Below are 12,261 nucleotides of genomic sequence, written 5' to 3'. Positions count from 1 at the left end.
TCACCACAGGACATCTTCCAGCAAGGCCGTCCTGCGGCTCCTTTCACCTCTACACAGGGCTTCCCCACCCCCCTGCCCAAAGCCTCCCCTCTAGCTGTCTCCCAGAGTCCAAGCCGCCCCCCAGGGAGGAAGAGAGGCCCCAAACCCAAGGATATGTGCCCCAGCCCCAAGAAGAAGGGTCAAAAGTGCTTAATGAAAGAGGCAGGCGAGTTGGACCTCCTGGAGATCCACACCAAACACACACTGAAGAAATTCCAATGTGGAAACAAGAAAAACAAGAAGAAGGTATGACTGATTGTTCAACAGTCCTTTTTACCTCAACATTTCCCTCTCTGGGACAAATAAGGTTGAATGTCTAAATATACTTTGGCTCTCAGCCTCACATTGTTAATGTGTATTATAGTGAAATGCTAACAGGATTGTGCCATTCCTCTCCTTCTCCAGTTAGAGCTGCCTCAGGAGTTTGCAGGGAAAATGAGCAAGAGCAAACTGAAACTGGTGCTGACCAACGGCAAAATACAGGGGTAAGACTGGGAGGTCAGGAGACTCTTCAGTATCTTCACGCCAAATCTTCATTTTTTTTTTTTTTTTTTTTCCTCACCCTTTCTCACTTTCTCTGCCTGCCTCTCTCTCTCTCTGCCTGCCTGCCTCTGTCGGCCTGTCTCTCGCTCTCTCTCTCTGGCTGGCTGCCTGCCTCTCGCTCTCTCTCGCTGGCTGGCTGCCCCTGCCTCTTTCTCGTACTGTTCTTGCTACATTTCAGTGTCATCCATCCTTATTTCTGCCCACAGGAAGAAGGGAGGTCGTTCAGGCATAAGTAACAGTGCTGGCCGTGCCTCTCAATTCCAGCACCATGCTATGGGAGGGTCTACCGTGTCAGATTTTGAGTCCGAGGACGAACTGCAGATTGATGAAACTCCCCCTCCACGACACAAGGCTGGAGGATCTAGCAAGAAGAAACTCAGTGGTGAGAGCGTACATAATCTAGTTTGAATCTAGTTTGAATGTAATATGTAGTGGGGAGCACCTGCTTCATAATAGCATTCATTACTAAAGCCTTCTGCTCCTGTTGGGTATTCAGTTCATCCTACTGAGCCTTGAGGAGGAAGGTTTTTAAAGAGTTCTTTGTGTCAGTGAGTGTTATCGTTATTAAATTGTATTGGTCGTATACACACTGCGAGCCAGGCCTAATCGCTCAACATCAATGCCCAACCTCACTAATGCTCTTGTGGCTGAATGGAATCAAGTCCCCACAGCAATGTTCCAACATCTAGTGGAAAGCCTTCCCAGAAGACTGGAGGCTGTTATAGCATCAAAGGGGTGACCAACTCCATATTAATGGCCATGATATAGAATGAGATGTTAGACGAGCATACTGTTGGTCATGTAGTGTATTGTGCGGGGTAGGTTCTGTCGGTTGGTGGCGCCACAAACTAGAACCCACCTCATGTCTGTATGCCTAGATCGTGGATCTCCCACAGAGATCGCTACTAGTAGCTACCAGCCCACCTGTGAGTAGCTCGCCAAGCAATTCTAAAAGTACATGCTATTTTTTTCATGTGTTCCATCATTAACTGTGATAAACATAAAGCTCCCTGTTACTATCCAATCAAAGCCACAGTGTCATTATGCCACCCCTGGTTAGCCAAACATTACACAATATCTGGGGCGGCAGGTAGGCGCGTTGGGCAAGTAACCGAAAGGTTGCTGGATCGAGTTCCCGAGCTGACAAGGTAAACATCTGTCATTCTGCACCTGAGCAAGGCAGTTAACCCACTGTTCTCCGGGCGCTGATGATGTTGAAGGCAGTCCCCCGCACCTCTCTGATTCAGAGGGGTTGGGTTAAATGCAGAAGACACATTTCAGTTGAATGCATTGTTGTACAACTGACCCTCTTTCTTTCCCTTTCCAAATACATTTCCAGCAATAATGTCTATCACTCTGTATGTACCAGTTAATGGTGCCAATGATGAACAGTCTGGTGGCTAGACAGAAACTATTTTACAATGTTAACTGCAAAGCTAGTTTACCTGACTGAACTAACAATGATTATTGGCCATTGTTTTACAAACTGCCATGACTTGTTGCAGCAGTACGCCTCAGCAGAAACCTCGAAACACTTTCCTCTCTTGCTAGATGTGCAATTAAAAGGGAATTGCACACAAAATCTAATGGTCTTCAACATCCATTTTCAGAAATACTAAATATAATTTTTATGGGGCCTGTCATGCCAGATACTGTTTATTAACCATTATTTTACTGTGTATATTGACAGAAAACACATCTCTTCTACTCATTCCCAGGTCCTTTGTGTACAAGAGAAAAATGTGCCTATTTGAAAGCTATATATATGAAGTAGCTTGTGACATGTTTCATTTTTTTTAAAGTAGCTCTTGTGCAAGAAAAGGTTGGAGACCCCTGGCCTAGATTGTATTCCATCAGGGCACACTTGGCAACAAAATGAACATTAACAACCCTTGTCCCCTCAGGTCTCCCCCGGAAGCTACCAAGGGCCAAGCCTTGCTCTGACCCCCACCGCATCAGGGAACCCGGAGAGGTTGACTTCGACATTGAAGAGGACTACACTACAGATGAGGAGGAGACCATGACTGTCCATGGAGTGAAGGGTGGAGCCGGGGGCATCCTGGACCTGCTGAAAGCCAGCAAACAGGTGGCAGGGCTGGACTCTGCTCTCAGGTAGGACCTGCCTCGCAATTCCAGACACTTAATCAGCACTCTGAATACATTTTGTTTCAGACCATCATGTGTATATATATATATATATATATTTTTTTTTCGGAAGTCAAGTGAATAATGGAGCCAATGAAATGTGGAAGATGAATGTGTTACTCTTTACTTCCATTAACATTACCGAGAAGCTTGGACGACTTTCGTCATCAAAGTTTTTGCAACAAATCTAATTAGAATTCTTACTCAAACTACTTCTCTATCTCTATATACACCCTCCAGTGAGGAAGCGCCAGCCTCTCCCAGCACACGAGAAGCCATTCAGGGCATGCTCTCCATGGCCAACCCTCCTTCCTCTTCCTCCTCTTCTTTGTCATCCTCCTCTTCCTCCCCTCTCTCCGTCTCTGGAGGGCTGTCTGAGGGACTCGGATTAGTCAAAGAGAAAGGAGGGAGAGCCGTGTGGGTGACAGGAGACAATAAGAGCAGAACAGGAAGTGCCTCTAAAGAGAAGACAACGTTCCAGCGTCCCGGGAAACGGCCTGTCAAGCGGCCGGTCCGTCACCTTAGTGATGAGGAGAGCACAGATGAGCAGGAGACTCTTGGCACCTGTTTTAAAGACTCAGAGTATGGTGAGTCATAGGCTGTGTGCTTCCATATGACACCCTAGTCCCTATATAATGTACTACTATTAACCAGGCAAGTCATAGGAGGAAGGAGCACTGCCCCGGAGGCTGCTGCCCTCGCCCTGGGGCCATTCATTTTGGAATGGTCTCAAATAGGGCTGTGGTGGTCATAACATTTTGTCAGCTGGTAATTTTCTTGCAAATGACTGCCAGTCTCACAGTAATTGACCGTTAATTAACATGTTTACGTTCTCCAGGCTTCCACGCATACAAGCTGCGCCTTTGGAATATCTAGATTTTTTTTTTTTAAATAAATATAATTTTAATATAGCCAACACATCACAATAATATCCATTATTTGGGAGGGTAAGTGAGAGACTCACCTCCTCCTCTGCTTTTGTGGTAAGTAATTAAGGTGATATCTAATCAATTGAAAATGACAGGATTAAATGAGAGAAACGGTAGCTTCCTATTCTGGTTCTGAAATTAACGGAGTTGTTGTGTGTACTGTAGGACGGTGAGAAGCACAACGTTATGGCTAGCCTCTATTAGCATAGTTTCTCTCAGGTTGATGCAGTCAAGACGGGTAGGCCAACTATGTAATCAGATGGGATGATAAATAACTAGCAAGAAGCGAGTCTAGTGCCAGATAAGGGGTTGGGTCTCCCTCTGCCTGCTCCGAGCCTCCAGTGCATAAGCGGCTTGTGGATTTCAAGTTTGGGGAAGCTTATTTTCACCATTAAAAATGTACCTTTTTATAATAAAGCATTCCGTGCATCATCACATTTGCAAACTTATGTAAGAGAGCTTCTATTCCTAATGTGATGATTCAATTTGATAGTCGTAGTAATTTACACTAGTAATATAACTCAATCAATGTTCGCAAAAGAGTCCACTGTTCAATGCAGCGAATAGTGGCTTAAAGTAGGCTAGGCTATGTCAGATACATTTTTCCTTTTCTTTCCTCAGGGAAATGTTATAAACACATTTCATGCAATTCCACTATACTTTATTTGTCTGAAGACATTAGCACAATCTTTTTTTAATAGGACAGACATTTTAAGGTAGGCTACTTTGCTGACTGACGAACAGATCAATAAAAATGATGTTCTGATCCATGTAATCGTCCTTCAAAAGGGGACACATACAATATGACGTCCATCTAACCTGGAGGAGGAAATGATTGTCCAAAAACAAACAAATGTGGTACTGACCCAATGAGAGACAGTGAATTTGCACATTCACCAGGGATATGGCCCATGTTCTCCGCTAGTGCCAGTAAGATAGGCTACTGTTTGCTCAAGTTGAGCATTTTGATAACTAAAAGACAGATTGGAATCTTTTCATTGCCGTCTCTTTATAGCAATAGCCATTTGCTTTCCAAAAATGTTACCACAATTTGTATTTAAAAAAATATATATTGCGATATGCCTGGCTGGGTCTCTGTTTTTCACTGACAGTGACAACTAAACAATATACTTTCATTTATATATATACACACACACACTTGCACTCACTCACAACATTACCGAAAGTATGTGGACACCTGCTTGTCAAACATCTCCTCCTTCCAAAATTATGGGCATTAATATGGAGTTGGTCTCCCCTTTGCTGCTATAACATCCTCCACTCTTCTGGGAAGGATTTCCACTAGATGTTGGAACATTGCTGCAGGGACTTGATTACATTTAGCCTCACACACACACACACATGCCACTCTATCAACCACCAGGATGCGTCAACCACCATTCCTGTGATTGGTAGATGGCAGGTTGATTGGTGGGCCGGACACTGCGAACACTGGGTACTGGTAAATACAACACAACCAACTAACACACAGCTCTCTGTGCGGGTCGCTAGAATATTGTGGGCGCTCCTTATTTATCAAAGTTTGTATGAAAGAAACTCATAGCTGTATTTGTGTTTCATTGACGATTGGGCTCAGTCAGAATTTGTGGCTGGCATTAGTACATTTGATTACAGTGGTGAGTGAGAATGAGAAATCAGTGGCTGATAATGCATCATCTGTTGCTGAACGACAGCGCCTCAGAGTGCTCTTCAAGAAAACTGCATTAAAAATATCCAGTAAACCGCAAAGCACCCAGGCATCTCCCACCTGCGCAGCTGCCAAGTTGAGCAGAGACCGCTGCTAAGCAGAGAGTGCCCTGAACCGAGAGCGCAGTTGCACTTGGCCAAATAAATTCCTGTAATTTATGCATTTACACTGACACTTGGCGACCCATCATTAACAGGGTCATGACAAGGGCGGGCCCTGTACCTTCTGCGAGACAAACATGCAGTTGTGGTGTGTTGATTGGGGGAAAACATGTTGGGTCTCAAAATAAAGGTGGATAATGAAATTAGCAGTTTCAGAGAATAGTATAAAATAAGCTTTGTCGATGACCCATCCTTAACGAATTTAGTTTATTTAGACATCGAATTTGATTGTCCAACATCAGTTTCAGCATTTATTTATTTCGGCACCGCCTAGTGGTCTCTTTCCTCTGCTGTGGTGTTGCATTGCAGTCAGCGATTGTTTTCTCCATGGTCCTGGAATCAACTCATCTGTTTGCTTGGACACCAGCCTGATCTCCAGCTCCTTCCAACTCTGGAAACTATTGAGGTGGCACAGATTCTTCCAGTCCCTTTTCCATCCCTGACCAGCGCAGATTTGCACTCGTGTGAAATAAGTTTTCAGCAAAAACAAAAGGCTGCATCGTTTTGCTTGGAATAGACAAGCCATGCTCTCCACTCTCTCCCAGTTCGCCATCCTCCTATTGAAGTGGGCCACCAAAAACTTTAGTTGCCCCTCTAATCTTGGGAAATTCCCCTCCTTATCCTGATGTGACCCAGCCTGCACGAACATACCCCATAAAGATCCATTCATATATTTTGGCCACTCTCTGGAATTGTATGTTTTTTGCCCTGCGAAGACCCTACTATATTGGACCCACTCCCCATCCCTGAATATGGTGCTGCTGCTGCTGAATCCAACTCACAGACAAAAACACAAGTTCCCAGTGAGTGGCCAAGGAGGGGAATCTCTGTGAATGAATAGCCTCATAGGCTTGTCATTCTCCACACCTGCTGATGGACATTGCTGCACACTGAGATTTCACCAGTGAATTTCTTTGGTTTAGAGATCGTGCCTCTCCTCATTTATTATTATTTATTTTTTAATATTCGCTTCCTGATAGTTTCTTAAACATGGTAGCAAATTGTTTCAAATCTCTATAGCTCACTTTTAGAAAAAATTATATCCACTAGGTAGTAGCTATCTAACATTAACGGGCTAGGTTAGGCTATTGCCTTAATCACTAATCGTCTTCATCACACACAAACACAATTTTATTTTTTAATTGGCAGATTCATTTTTATTAATGTTTCACAATTGGATAATCCCATATAAACACACATCACCATAGCTACGAAGGATAGTGGGAGTGAACTTCGGGAGAATGCGGTGGGGGCGGGAACTGCAGCAACTCTATGAACTGGTGTCTGGGGTGCCACCGGCGGTGTAGGAGTTTATCAGGGGCGCCGGCGGGTGGCAGCCAATTGTCAAAATGCAGCCCCAAATTCAAGTGCCGCCACAGGCGGCTGCCTAATCTTGCCCGATGGGAGGCCCGTGTCGCGACCAATACTTTAAAAAAGTCTGGATTAGAGGGACAATAGAGCGCCAAGTACCAGGCCATTAGCAAGTTTGGTAGGCTACTCCTCAACACTGCCTTTGCACAGTTTTGGATGGGATTACCGTGACCAACGGTCAAAGGGAATTTGACTGAGGTCATGACTCCTGACTGCCAGTGTGGCGGTAATATGTCACCGCAACAGCCCTAGTCTCAAATATGCACACTCTGCCTAACTGGTTCCCGGGCGAGCTAAAAACGAACGCACAAACATCTTAGCTTGTCTAAATCCTAATCCAATCAGGGCACTATGGATAATTAACTAAATGTGAATGATCCAATGATGTCAGTCATTATCCTTGACTGTCTGTGTTTTCAGTCTATCCGTCCTTAGAGTCTGATGAGGAGGACCAGGTCAAGAGGAAGAGGAACTGGGGCGACACTCCTTGGAGCCCCAAAGGTACTCATTACTGAAGTCCCTGAATGTTTGACTGTGGACATATTTCATCACCAAATCGGCAAAGGAAATGTGTTGATACTTAGTTGAACATTTTAGAAACCATTTGGTAGGGGGATTTGATTAATTCCACTAAAATCTTCTCTTGTTCCCTCAGCCCGGGTGACCCCCACCCTGCCCAAACAGGAGCGCCCAGTACGGGATGGGGCCAGAGTGGCGTCTGTGGAGACTGGCCTTGCTGCAGCTGCTGCCAAACTGGCACAACAGGTGATAGGAGGGGACATATGTTGGAGGAGGATCTACTTTTAGCAATAAACAAGCTTTTTAAATTGAATTACATTGTCCTCCAAGTGTTGCTGTATCTCCTCTCCACTTCTGCGGGCAGTTTGGGACAAGTTAAAGTTCTGAGAGAGGAAGGGCAGTTGGCGGTAGTGCCTATTTTGTAAAATCTTATAGGCATTCAAATAGATATGACAACCATCAAAGACATGTTTTCTTTCAACTGTCAATTGAGAGTCAAATGTCAAAATGCCATGCTCCAAGGAACAAGGGAAGCTGAGTGCGTGTCAACTGTTTTGTTTATTCATCCAGGAGATCCAGAAACCCACCAAGAGGAAATACACCAAAAAGCCCCGCCCTGTTGCCCCACCACAGCCCCCTCGGGCTGAGCCGTCTCCTCCCTCCCGCACCGGCCCCGGAGCCTCCCACCCCTGAATTCAGCCCTGAGCGGAGGATGGAGTGCTACTCTGCCAGCCTACTGGACCATGAGTACACGGCAGGCCCTGGCCCGTTCGGTCCTGGAGGCCCCAGAGGGAGTGCTGCTATGGCTCCTGGGGTGTTCCTCACATCCAGACGACCCTCCCTCTCCCCCCAGAACAGCAGCACTTACTCCCCCTCTACAGCCTCCCCCCACTGGGCTAGCCAGCCCCGGCAGCGCTGGAGCTGGTGGAGGTAAGTACACGTCACAGCACATAGACATGAGTTGTGTTCATTAGGGCACGCAACGGAAAACGTTTCAAAGCATTTTGCAATGGAAAATTATTATTATATGTCCAGATAGTCGCTCCCTGTATGTCTGTTTTCTTCCATTTGGTGTCTAATGAGCAAGACCCTGCACATTGACATTCACAAATGTGACAAAATATTTTCTTACCCATTGCCTCCTTCCTTCCTTCACCTCAGGGAAACGTCCAAAGAAAGGACTTGCAACAGCAAAACAGAGACTAGGAAAGATTCTGAAAATACACCGCAATGGGAAGCTTCTCCTGTGAGATGCTTTCGGAGATATGGATGGAGAAAGATTTTTAGGAATGATTCTCGGAGGAAAGATGGATGCAATTTTAAAGAGGACTTAAAGGACGTGACTGCTTTAAGAGACTGTTTATTTTGTTCTATAATTCAACTTTTGTTCATCTGGTGTCCTCACCTAAACCTGTCATCCACTCATGTTCCACCCTATACCCTTTCCCAGTCCCATTTAATAATTCATCATTGCTTGAATCTATATAGCGCTTTTCTAGCGCTGAAATATTCACATTCTGCTTTGGTACTCTGTTTCACATTTGGGATTATTCATACCTTCATATGAATATATTGAGAAGCATCTCAACATTTAGTTGGTCATGCACTCCTCAGATCAATGGAAAACATATGGTCAATCATCAATCAAACCATTTAATTTACATGAAGGAATCATGTATTCATCAAATTGGCAAAGAAAAATGTCTGAAATCTATTTTAGTTAAGTTATATGACCCATGATCTGACCCATTCTTCCTTTGACGTGGGTCTCCTATTAATGTGTACAAGCGCGCATTATTGAAGGCAATGGGGTGAATGTTTTAAATGGGAAATAATGCATTTCCTTACAATTCAGTCAAATGGGATTTTGAGTTCGTTTTTAGTTTGGGATTATTTATTTTCAAATAGCTTTTATATTTATTTTGTGGTAGTAGGAATGCTTGCCTTTCCAGTTCTGTGTTGTCATCCATGTTCTCACCTCACTTTCAACACCTCAAGTTCACACCATCTTTTGTATTTATTTGACTAATCTAGGTTATTCCTTTTCGCCCTGGGTTTTTTCCCCGATGTACATGGCAAGCAAACCTTTTTTTAAAGGCACCGTGCAGTCAAAAATGTTTTTTTTTTCTGTGTTTTTATATATATTTTCACACTGAGGTTGGAATAATATTGTGAAAATTATGATTATTCCCTTTTAGTGTACAAGCTGTTTGAAAAGTCAACCTGGAATTTCAGCCTGTTTTAGTCAGATGGAGTATTGGTCTGCCTGGTGACTAAATTAGTTAATAGACCAATAAGAAAGAGTTCCTAACCACTGACGATAACAGTTTTCCCCTCCCCACTCCCAGACAGTCCGAGGAAAATTGTTACTTGAGAAATTGCTCTTTTGCTAAAAAAAAAAAAAACGTTTATTTTTGTACCTTTAAAAAAGAAATAAAAAAAATTTGAATTTTAAAAAAGCACCATGAGGTAATTCATTGTTTCCCAGAAAATATTTTATATTGAGAACAGCAACATTGGACATTTTTAATTATGTGAAACCTGTCAGTTTTCACTTTAGTTTTTTGATTCTATTCATTTAACAGATTGGTACCTAGGCTACATTTAACTCACATCTGGATGAAATTGTGTTTTTAGATGTGTATATTTTTGAATTGATATAGCCATCCGGTTCATTAGTACTGTAATGACATGAACAGTCTGGTTCCTAATCATTTTCCAATCCACCATGGTTTTTTATTCAAGTCTTTAGTATTATACACTTGAGCCAGCAGTTGTAGAATGCATCCTAAATGGTGCCCTATTCTCTAGTGCACAATTTTTGACCAGGACCCATTTGAGTAGCAAACGATTTCAGGAATAGGGTGCTGTTTGGGACAGAGACGTAGAATGTGTTTTATTTAAAGAACGTGCTACACATTTAGACATGCAGAGTTGTAGTTTTATCTAAGGATATTGAAGTCGGGAAGCTATGGATTTGATAATGATTCTGAAATGTACATAATTGTTTGAATTTTGTTTTTATATAGTTCAAAGGAAGTATTTCTTAACATACCTTGTATAAAATAAATGTCATTTGGAGAACTGTATGCAATAGTCTAAAGTATTGTTTTTTTTATTTGTATGCAGTAATAATTGTCATTCTGTTTTAGTTGGTTGTGTTATAATTAAGCAGTAAGGCCCGAGGGGGTGTTGTATATGGCCAATATACCACTGCAAAGGGCTGTTCTTAAGCATGACGCGACGTGGAGTAGCCGCGGTATATAGGTCATATACTACAAACCCACAAGTTGCCTTATTGCTATTATAAAGTGGTTACCAATGTAATTAGAGCACTAAAAATACATGTTTTGCCATACCTGTGGTATATAGTCTGATATACCATGGCTGTCAGCCAATCAGCATTCAGGACTCGAACCACCCAATTTATAATGGCAGTAAGGCACCTCGGGGGGTGTGGTCTCAATGGCCAATATACCACGACCAAGGGCTGTTCTTACGCATGACGCAACGCGGAGTGCCTGGACACAGCACTTAGCCGTGGTATATTGGCCATATACCATAAACGCCTGAGGTGCCTTATTGCTATTATAAACGGGTTACCAACGTAATTAGAACAGTAAAAAGTTTTTTTTAATTTCTTTGTCATACCTGTGGTATAGTCTGATATATCTTGGCTTTCAGCCAATCTGCATTTAGGGCTGGAACCACCCAGTTTATAATGAAGTTTGTTCTCAGTAGCTCTGCTCTTATTGTTTTATCTGTTTCCCTTATGTTATCATTTAGTATGAATAATATGTACTCTTGTCAATGTATCTGTTAGATGTGAAAAGCATTGACCTAGAGGACATATACTTCCCTTTTCTTATTATTTGTGTGGCCTGCAGTTGTTCACCAGTACCAAAAAGGCCCTGTACTCACTCATGTTGTACTACTGATGTAGGCATTTTAACAGAATGGTTGTGTGATATACCACAGATTTTGTCTGTACAAAGTTTCTCCACATCACTTCTGTAATCATTTCTGTGCTAAAAAAAAAAAAACGTACCACAACAGTTGTGTGAAATGTGTTGTACATTTGTACAACCTGAGTATACAAGACCAAAATAGTACAACCTTTTTATTGGGCCAGTACTGTTACATTGTTTGTTTTACTACTCTTTTCTCTGCATACCTGGGTTAAAACACCTGGGTTAAAACACTATTTGAAATCATTCAAAATACTTTAGCTGTGCTCGATTGAGCTTGCCTGTTGCAGTGAAACCAATAGAAGTCCCACCAGACCTGTCACTCCAGGCAGGCTGAAGCAAACGCTTAAATTATTTGAACCATTAGAAATAGTGTTTCAACTCAGATCTGTCTTCTACCAGTTTAAAAGCTTCATAGCTGGACAGATGGTGGCGACACTGAAACGCACATCAATCTCAACTGTATGTTCAAGATTAATGGTTCTGACTGCTATTATTGTAATGATATTAAAACAAGGAACATTTTGCATTGTATTAAACACCAATTCTTTACATGTAGTTGGACGTACATTTTTTTCCCTCTTCCTATAGCATTTCTACCTATTTCAATAGCATTTGTATTCCATGTACTGATTTAAATGTTAGGTGATTATCCATCTGGTTTTCAGAGAGCTTGAATTTTCACATTATGTGGAATTAAATCATATACTTTCAAAGCTCAGTCATATGTTTCCATGTGATTGTCAGACTCTTCATAATTACTGAGGAATTGTTTCTAAGACCGGACTCAAGTTGGCAACCCGAGGGCTGCTGGGCTCATATTCACGAAGTGTGCTGATTTAAGTTTCTCCTGTCCCATATAATCTTATCTAAAAGGC

General features: G+C 42.6%; 1 protein-coding gene across 1 annotated transcript in view; it reads left to right on the top strand.

Annotated features, from left to right (window-relative positions):
* LOC124032299 (histone lysine demethylase PHF8-like) overlaps nucleotides 1-11,941 on the top strand; it is a 32,557-nt gene extending 20,616 nt beyond the window's left edge. The window contains 11 exon segments of the mRNA XM_046344588.1: nucleotides 10-285; nucleotides 445-524; nucleotides 789-964; nucleotides 2,487-2,694; nucleotides 2,968-3,314; nucleotides 7,317-7,397; nucleotides 7,552-7,661; nucleotides 7,986-8,066; nucleotides 8,068-8,295; nucleotides 8,297-8,345; nucleotides 8,577-11,941. Coding sequence (XP_046200544.1) covers nucleotides 10-285; nucleotides 445-524; nucleotides 789-964; nucleotides 2,487-2,694; nucleotides 2,968-3,314; nucleotides 7,317-7,397; nucleotides 7,552-7,661; nucleotides 7,986-8,066; nucleotides 8,068-8,295; nucleotides 8,297-8,345; nucleotides 8,577-8,665 — 1,725 coding nt within the window. The 3' untranslated portion in view covers nucleotides 8,666-11,941.
* The last annotated feature ends 320 nt before the right edge of the window (nucleotides 11,942-12,261 follow it).

Source organism: Oncorhynchus gorbuscha, linkage group LG03, assembly GCF_021184085.1.
Source record: "Oncorhynchus gorbuscha isolate QuinsamMale2020 ecotype Even-year linkage group LG03, OgorEven_v1.0, whole genome shotgun sequence".
Taxonomy (NCBI): domain Eukaryota; kingdom Metazoa; phylum Chordata; class Actinopteri; order Salmoniformes; family Salmonidae; genus Oncorhynchus; species Oncorhynchus gorbuscha.
This window is presented reverse-complemented; position numbering and strand designations above follow the sequence as displayed.